The 10,000-nt window shown below is 42.5% G+C and overlaps 1 protein-coding gene across 1 annotated transcript in view; it reads left to right on the forward strand.

Moving 5' to 3' along the window:
• Positions 1-10,000, forward strand: part of LOC134436636 (semaphorin-6C-like) — a 219,422-nt gene that overhangs the window by 138,411 nt on the left and 71,011 nt on the right. Inside the window, exons 6-8 of the mRNA XM_063185950.1 lie at positions 5,775-5,889; positions 7,033-7,090; positions 9,769-9,825. Coding sequence (XP_063042020.1) covers positions 5,775-5,889; positions 7,033-7,090; positions 9,769-9,825 — 230 coding nt within the window. The remainder of the gene's footprint in view (positions 1-5,774; positions 5,890-7,032; positions 7,091-9,768; positions 9,826-10,000) is intronic.

Raw genomic sequence — 10,000 nt, forward strand, 5'->3', positions numbered from 1 at the left:
AGGAAGGAAAGTGAAATCCTTATCTCATTGACTCAGGGGTAAATGACAGTTGCTGATGTAAGCACACACACACACATGCACGCACACACAGTAGTATGGCACATGTATGTATAAATTGGCATTTTATCGCTGGTCACACACTACAGACAGGTAGACAGCTAGGTGCATACCGTACACACGCAGGTACGCACACACGCACGCACGCACGCACGCACACATACAGTGAGTCCAATATGTATTTGATCCCTTGCTGATTTTGCCGGTTTGCCCACTAATGAAGACATGATCAGTCTATAAATGTATGATAATATGTATTCAAACATGGAGAGACAGAATATCAAAAAGAAATTCCAGAAAATAACTTAAAATAATATATTTTAATGTATTTGTATTTAATTTAGGCAAATAAGTATTTGACCCCTCTAGCTAAAGAAGATAAAGTGCTTTGTGGCAAAGCCCTAGTTGTCTAGCACTGAGGTCAGATGTTTCTTTTAGTTGATGACAATGTTTGTGCATATAGTAGAACATATTTTTGCCCATTTTTCTATGCAGATTATCTCTAAAACATTAACAGTTTTTGGCTGTAGCTTGGCAAATGGGAGGTTAAGTTCTCTCCATAGAATTACTATAGGGTTAATATTTGGAGACTGTCTAGGCCACTTCACGACTTTAATATGCTTCTTATTGAGCCACTCCTTCGTTGCTTTGACTGTATGTTGTGTATTGTCATGTTGGGAGATCCAAAAATGGCCCACCCTTCAGTGTAGTGGTGGAGGGAAGGACGTTTGCACTCAGGATTGCACATTACATGTCTCCCTCCATCCATTTGTTGACGATGTGAAGTTGTCCTGTGCCTTGGCCAGACAAACACACTCAAACCACAATGATACCACTTTCATGCATGATGGTGAGGATTGTGTTCTTGAGATCATAGACAGCAGTACTCTTTCTCAAAGCACATTGAATTGTGTTAATGCCAAACAGCTTGATTTTGGTTTCATCTGACTACAGCACGTCCATATCATATCCTAAACCAGTCTGATGTCCGCTGGCAAACCTCAGGTGGGACTGCACAGGTTCCTTCTGAAGTAGAGGTACCATGTGTGCGCTACAGGATTTTAAACCTCTGTGGCATTAAGTGCTACCAGTAGTTTTCTCAGTGATTTTGGTCCCAGTAGCTTTGATATCATTGTCTAGTTCATCCCGTACAGGTCTAGGGTGCTTTCTTTCTGTTCTCATGATTATTGAATCCCTACAAAAGGTCAAATATTGTATAGAACCCCAGACAGGCTGATGGATAGTCATTTTGTATTCCTCACATTTTGGAAGAAATGCATCAACAGCTGGGTCATTAATACCCAGTCTCCTTCTTGTGGCTTTGCAGCCCATTTAATCTTTGTTCAGGTCTAAAATCTTGTCCCTGATATCATTTGACCGCTCTTTGGTCTTCCCCATGCTGGTGAGGTTGGAGTGTGACTGATTCACTCGTACTATGGATTGATTCAGCTGATTCAATGTGTCTTTTATGCATGTTAGTATGTACAGGTGTCTTTAATTGAGATGACAAGTTGATCGGAAGTGCCTATCTGGTCTGTGGGCCCGGAACTGTAATCAGTTGGCAGGGGATCAAATACTTATTTTGCTCGATGAAATGGAAATAAATTAATATATATTCTCTTAAGTTAATTTCTGGATTTTCTTTTTGCTATTCTGTCTCTCCATATTAGAATACATATTATCATAACATTTATTGACTGATCATGTCTTTGTTAGTAGGCAAACCAACAAAATCAGCAAGGGATCAAATACATATTGGACTCACTGTACACACACACACACATTAAATACACTCACACACCATCATCATTATTCCAACTACCATACTGTACATTGAGGGAATTGCATTTCATTTAAGATGCTTACCTCAGCACACTCTTATCCTTTTGAAATAGTTTACTTTTGGCTTAAGGTACGAGATTATATTTTACATGTAATGCCATCAGACTTTCAAAGAAATATTCATATATAATAATCAAATAGTATATTGTAAGATTGTAATGGTCCAAGCCTGCATGACTTTTTGGTTATCCTTGGTAATTCAGAATGTTTAGCAACACATGATCATGTCAATGGCGGAATTTTTGAGTAGAGGTTTGCACACTATTTTTTTCTGCTTTTAAGTTTGTTTGTTTTTTTGCTGTTTATTTGTCATTGGCCTGATGATGTTTCGAAATGTCACCATGCCAATGAGTGAATAAACAGCAAAAAAAAAACTTGAAAGAGGAAAAATCCAAAGGACAATACAACGGACAGGCCGTATAAAAGAAAAAGACAAAAATGAAGGAATTAAATTAAACGAATAGAATAATAGAATAGACAAAGAATTGAATACGAAAGAGAGAGAGAGAGAGAGAGAGAGAGAGAGAGAGAGAGAGAGAGAGAGAGAGAGAGAGAGAGAGAGAGAGAGAGAGAGAAGTAGTCAGACTGTTGCTTTGGCCATCACGCATTGGCTCTGCAATGGCAAAACGTAAACCATCTTCAGAAGAGGCAGATTTTTTCCTCCCACATAGAGAACGTGACTGCAACTGGGTCTCCCGGATTTAGGAAGCTTACATCTAGGAGGTAGCCATGGCACCCAATAGCCATGCCAGTTAGGGGGGATAGAGACCGCCATTCAGCCCTTCTACCCCTCTCTTCTCTCTCTCTCTCTCTCTCTCTCTCTCTCTCTCTCTCTCTCTCTCTCTCTGTCTCTCTTTGTCTCTCTCTCTCTCTTTCTCTCTCTCTCTCTCTCTCTCTCTCTCTCTCTCTCTCTCTCTCTCTCTCTCTCTCTCTCTCTCTCTCTCTCTCTCTCTCTCTCTCACTCTCTATCCTAAATTCTTAATATCATATTTTAGTCATGTTTTTGTTATTATTATTATTATAGGACTGACACCAGCAGTGGTCATATAAGGGATAAATATGCCCAAGTGGCCATGTATCCTTTTAGCAGGCATTGATACAGACACTCTGACTATGACTGTGACAGACATTGATAAATGCATGGTACATATCTTGAACAAGCGCTGCAGTACAAACCCTATAATGTATATCATTTAAATGTGTATAACATAGTGTGTGAATAGGTTTCTATTTCAGAGATTCGAGAAATGATTTCTTTTGCAGAATTTCACACAATGTGATTTAATGTTCAGGTACATGCTACAGCATAGGTTTGTTGCAGACAGCAATGCATTGCCTGAATGAAGTGACTCATGTTGGCTTAATTAAATCAAACTCTCCCCGGAAGCCAGAGCAATTTGTCATTCTGTACACAATGAACCTCAAATAAAATCAAGAGATTCAAGCACAGTATAAGGCATGTATTAGATGCTGCTGCTCTTTTTTTATTTTCGCATTGCATAAGGAGAAGCAAGGATGACATCTTTGACATTGTATATATTGTGGTGTCAAGCCAAGTCTTTAAAAAGAGCCCGCTTCCTATTTGTTTTGTGACAGCTCCCGGAAGTTTTTGTTGTCTGCTAAAAAAATGCGCCGGCACTCATCTCTTCATTCTCAGTCAAGACAACATCTAGATGAGACTTCCACTGTGCCGCAACTCCTACTCCTAATACTAAGCGTCTTTTGACTTTGCCACCAAAGTTTTCAGTGTTCACATCTCACATTGCTCAAATATTCTCTTTCTGTGTTGGGGAAAATATATACAGTATAAAAAGGGGGAAAAAACATATTCCTTATCTAAGTACATCCACCCCCGGAATCCACAGAACATTTCAAGGTTGGAGCTGTTATTGTGGAGGAAAATAGAGGAAACCTTTCTGTTACCCTTAAGTTTGCTGGTCACCATGCTGTACAGTAGATTGCACTTGAGAGGGAATGTACTGTGGCCTTGAGTATCCCGCAAGTGGTTGACCTGAGTTTACATTCATACATTCTGACCCTACTTCTGGCTGAAGTAGGATGTTCTTAAATGTCTTAATGTTGATTCAGTTAGAGCATGCGCACATGTGTGTGTGTTTTGCACACCTGATTTTGTTCAAACTGCACCAACTGGTTCATTGGCCTGCTGATTTCATATAAGGTAGTGGAACTGTATTAATTCTGTAGCAATGTAAGGCTGGTGGAATCTGTTGCTCGCATATCACTTAGTAATCTTTTCAGCTGCAACAACGGTTTTGTGTGTAAATGCCACCTGGGCATAATCCAAGTTGATGATGTATCTCCAAACCCAGTAGGTTAACACAGTCTAAAGAGTATAATCGAAGAGACTTGTCACTCCATTCTTATATCAAAACAAAAGCAAAAGGGCCTCACATTACTACCGCTTAAAGTCAAAGTAACACACAAGTAACATTTGAGTGTACAACGTGGTATGTTACTGAAAGTGGGCAGTCATGGGCGAGCGGTTAGGGCGTCAGACTCGCATCCCAGAGGTTGCCGGTTCGACTCCCGACCCGCCAGGTTGGTGGGGGGAGTAATCAACCAGTGCTCTCCCCCATCCTCCTCCATGACTGAGGTACCCTGAGCATGGTACTGTCCCACCGCACTGCTCCCCATAGGGCGCCACTGAGGGCTGCCCCCTTGCACGGGTGAGGCATAAATGCAATTTCGTTGTGAACAGTGTGCAGTGTTCACTTGTGTGCTGTGGAGTGCTGTGTCACAATGACAATGGGAGTTGGAGTTTCCCAATGGGCTTTCACTTTCACTTTCACTTTTCAAAACTGCCACCATACCACTAAAGCTAACCACCAAAGATTACACCTAATCCACATTTACATTACATTACACTTAGCAGACGCTTTCATTTATTCAAAGCGACTTGCAACTATTATTTATCAGGGTATTGGTTACAGTCCCTGGAGCAATGTGGGGTTAGGTGCCTTGCTAAAGGGCACTTCAGCCATGGATGGAGATGTAGGGATAGGTCAGGGTGGATTTGAACCGGCAACCCCTAGAATGAAAGACCAACTCTCTAACCACAAGGCCACGGCTGCCCCACATCAGTTCTGTCTTTTGAAGCTGCTGTACTGTATTTGTGTGTCGTCCTGGTGCAGTCAATCTTTTATCCATTGCCATCTACTTTGACGACTTTTTGGGAAAATAATCGTTTTGAATGGTTATAAATATTGATTAAAGTATTCATAAAGAGGAGGTGATTGACAGTCTTTTTTTTAACCAAAAGCTTTACAAAAAGTTCACACCAAACAGTTTAGTTTGTTCAGACAGTGCAGGCATTCATCACACCGGTGTGGTGAATTTTTCAAGCATCTTGCAAGAAAGTACACATGTTATGGAGACAGGTAGAAAAAAGGACCATAAAACTGTTTTAGAAAAGAAAAAATCCCTTCACGCCCTTACCATCTGGGTCTGCAAGAAGTCGGGGTTTTCACGACTTTCAACAATCTGGCATTCACATCTCTCGGCTGTTCTCAGCACAGCTTGTTGATATGAAAGGAATGGAATGTGCTTGGACTAACTTCTCTCAATCCTTTTTCGCTTGTTGTCGTCAGACTCTCTTTATTTTGGATATGTATCTGATAAGGGAAGGAGTACGGAAGAAAAAAAGTGAAAGAGAGACAAGAGTCGCCAAAAAAAAGTGCTGTCTGGCACAAAAACCGACAAAAACATCCACAGCTTCAAAAAAAAAGAAAACCCTCCCAAACAACCTTAAAAAAGCTGGCAGGTCACCAGAGGACGACAGAGATGGCGGGGAGGCTGTCTGCCAGCCTGTGAGAATCTGCACAGCTTGAACCTTCCATGTTTGTTCCCCTCCACAGAGTCCCGCCTCTACCCCGGCTTCCAGGGCCTGACCTCGGATAACGACACGGCACGGCTGGGCCTGGACTTCCAGCGAATGCTACGCATCAACCACATGCTCTACATCGCTGCCAGGTCAGACAATGGGCATCACCGTTGCCCACGGCAATAATCACTCGGCATAAGGGTCAATGATACTGTTAGCCAACTCTGATAATGGGCATCACCATCAACCACAGCAGTGATCAATTGGCATAAGGGTCATTAACATTTTTGTAGTACCAGACACATTGTGGTACAACCACAGCTAATGGCCATAACATAATGCATTATTTGTTATTAGTGTACAAGCAGTGAATAAGATTTTTAAATAGTACAATACAAACAAAAAAAGAACATTTAATCCATACAGTGGCATTAGTGGCATTAGCTGTGGTTGCACCACCATGACGTCTGCTGCTGAAAAAAAAAAAGAAAATGCCCCAAAAGGGTTAATGAGGCCGTTAGCTCTGATAATGGAGGTCCTAACACTCATTTCTGATGGACTGAAGTGACAAAATATCTCTACATGCTGGGGGAAAGATTATTTTATGGTTAGTTGGCAGTTATGAGGTTTTTATTGAGAAACTGGAGTATAACCGTGATTCATCCTTTGTTTTAGACCAAGATTGGAGATTGAAGGAAAAGATTGGGGGAAAGTTGAGAAAGGAAAAAATGAGAAATTAAAATTTTAATTTGTGTCCGTTATTGTGCTCGAGCTTCTTAAAGCAAGAAAAATGTGCATCTTCCTTCACTTAGGCTTAGACTTAGACTTAGACTTTAGATGAGACAAAGATTGGATGGAAAAAGTTGTTTGAGAAATGAAAATACATCACTTTGTACCCGCCATTGTGCTTGTGCTGGTTAAAGCAAGAAAGATATGCACACTCTTCCTCCGCTTTAGACCAAGATGAGATAAAAAAAAAATCTGCCTGCTAAAATGAAAAATGAAAAACGTAACTTTGAACCCATTGACAAATGAACAACATCTTCCACGTTCCATCATTTTGACCAAGATCACATAAAGATGTGAGAAAGTCTGTTTGCTGAAAATGAGAAATGAAAATCGTAGCTTTGCACCCCTTATGGTGCTGCTCGTGGTGGTTAAAACAAGACAAATGTACAACATCTTCCACGTTCCATCATTTTGAACCAAAAGATGACATAAAGATGGGGGTAAAAAAGTCATTCCACTAAAATGAGAAATGAAAAACTTTTACTTTGTACCCCCTCCTCCAGAGACCATGTGTTTGCAGTGAACCTCAGCTCCACAGCTGAGCAGATTGTCCCTCAGCAGGTGAGTCAGCAACACCTGGACAAAGTAGCCTTCTCCCATTTCTCTCTGTCTCCTTCCTTTTTTCCCACCTCGCTTTATCACTTTTTCTTCATCACTTCTTCATTCCTTTCTTCTATCATTTCTTCTTCACAGACTCCTTTAGTTTAGTGCCCAACTCCTCCAAACTTTCCTTCTTGTGTTCTCTGTTGGTTGTTCTGTTGGTTGCCTCTCTCTTTCTCTGTATCATTTCTCTCTTTTTTCCTCCTTTGACAGTTCAAGAGATGAACTTTTATGTTTCTCTCTCTCCATTTCTCTCTGTCTCGTTCCCTTTTCTTCTCTTTTATGCTCTTTCTTCAGTTGCTTTTAGTTCCTAACTCCTCCAAACTTTGTGTCCTTTGTTATCTGTCAGCTCTCTCTCTCTCTTTCTCTCTCTCTCTCTCGCTCTCTTATTCTTGCTCTCTGCCACTGTCATTATTCTTTCACCCTTCGACAGTTCAAGAGATGCACTTCTATAGCGTGCAGATGCAGCATCAGACTGCTTGAAGCACTCAGCAGATCAGACATTCGTTGTCGATAGTTGTTGCCTGTGGGTATTGAGCACCAGTATTTGCAGAGAACTGACATGCAGCAATGTTTGTGGGACAGCTTAGCAAACAAAAAATCTAAAGTTTTCACTTTGTAATGAACAAATACAGGCCTAAAGGATTAGAAGTAGGCCTGCTTAGTACGATATGTGTTGAACTTCATGTACATGTCCTTGGTTTGTTATTGGATGTCAGTGTTTTGAGCTTATTATTACCAAACTGGAGGCTCTTAACTACCATAGCTGATAAGAGGACACTGAGCAGATTGGACTCTATAATGGACAATTATAATCTTCCCTTACACTCTGTCTTTGGCCAACAAAGAAGCCTGTTTAGCTACAGATTCCGTGCCATCTCCTGCAAGACAGACAGGCTGCGAAGGTCATTTGTTCCCAGGGCCATCCAGCTATTTAATAGTTCACAAAAAATGACAGAGAGAGATTGTCATAGGTGACTGGACAGCATAACTATCTACCCTCACACGCGGGTATACAGAATATACCCACTTCCAAATTTCAGGGATTTCAGTATACCCACTTAAAATTGATTGATCCATTGCTTTAAATAGCAAAAATATATACAGTATACCCACTTCAAAAAAATGCTCAAATATACAGTATACCCACCATAAAAAAGTAGACTACACCACTGATCTCTACCTTTCTCCTTTACGGAAGCAGCTGATCTCATCACCCAAATCCCATCCCCCATCATCTTCTGTGCCTGCTGATTTATAATGTACACTCAAAATGAAGACACTCCAATTTTACACTGAAAAGTTAAAACAGAGGAACAGAACTACCTCGTAGCTAGCCTAGCAAATGTAGCCTACAGTTTTATACAGTATGTATCAGTCACAAAATGTGACTTTCAATTTCCAAGCTAGTCCACTCGCTTCTACTGTATATCCTGTAGTTTATAGGTAGGGAATATGACTATGACTTAGTATTTACATATTGTATACTTATATTAGGGTGGGCTCATGCATTTTTAGAATGTGCCGCGTAGTACTGCCAGAAGTTCATCTTACAAGTACAGCTGTTGATGTGTGTCTCGTATGCATTATGAAAACCACATGCATAAAAATGTCACATGTACATATTCAATTTGTTTGGAGAGCATGCCTGGCCCTGCACTCGTGTAGCTCCTTGGGTAACATGTTTTTTTCCCTGTACTTTCTTGCACACCCATCCTCATCCCTCTTTTGCACTACCTTCCTGACCCCATCTGCCTTACCTCACCTCCCACCTCCCATCTCCCCTACAATATTTAATCTCCCACCTCCCCTACCATGTCTCCTACCTCCTATCTGCCACCTACCATTTCCCATTTCCCACCACATTCCCCCATTTCCAACCTCCCATCTCTCATCCCCCACCTGTCATCTCCCCTCTTCCTCCTCTCATATCACCTACTATATCGCCCATCTCTCACCCCCTCTACCCCCTTCTCTCCTCTCCCATATCTCCCACCTCCCCTACCATATCTTCCATCTCCCCTCTCCCTCCTCTCATCTCACCAACCTTATTTCCCATCTTCCACCTCCTCTAACCGCTCTCTCCTCTTCCATATGGTGTCTCCCATCTCCCACCTCACATCTCCCACCTACCCTCTCCCACTACGTTCACCCACCTCCTATCTCCCATTTCCCACCTCCCATCTCTCGTCTCCCTCCTCTCATCTCACCTACCATATCTCCCATCTTCCACCTCCGCTACTCCCTTCCCCCTCTCCCATATATCCATCTCCCACATCCTCTCTCCCTCCTCCCACCTCCCATCCCCAACCTCCCATCTCCCACCTACCCTCTCCCACTACGTTCTCCCACCTCCTATCTCCCATTTCCCACCTCCCATCTTCCCTACCCCTACCCCCTCATCTCTCGTCTCCCACCTCCCACCTCCCCTGCATCTACCATCTACCATCTCCCACTACGTTTTCCCACCTCCCATCTCCCCTACCCCACCCCCCTCATCTCCCATCTCCCACCTCCCACCATCTCCCACTACGTTCTCCCACCTCCCACCTCCCATCTCCCATCTCCCACCTCCCATCTCCCATCTCCCATCTCCCCTACCCCACCCCCCTCATCTCTCGTCTCCCACCTTGTTGCAGAGTCTGACGTGGAGGTCGAAGGATGTGAAGATGTGCACTGTGCGCGGCAGGAACAGCGTGAGTCTGCCGCCCCCTCCCAACACACACACACACACACACACACACACACACACACACACACACACACACACACACACACACACACACACACACACCACACACACACACACACACGCACACGCACACGCACACACACAAACACACACAAAAACACACACAAAAACACACACAC

The sequence above is a fragment of the Engraulis encrasicolus genome, chromosome 20 (genome assembly GCF_034702125.1).
Source record: "Engraulis encrasicolus isolate BLACKSEA-1 chromosome 20, IST_EnEncr_1.0, whole genome shotgun sequence".
NCBI lineage: Eukaryota > Metazoa > Chordata > Actinopteri > Clupeiformes > Engraulidae > Engraulis > Engraulis encrasicolus.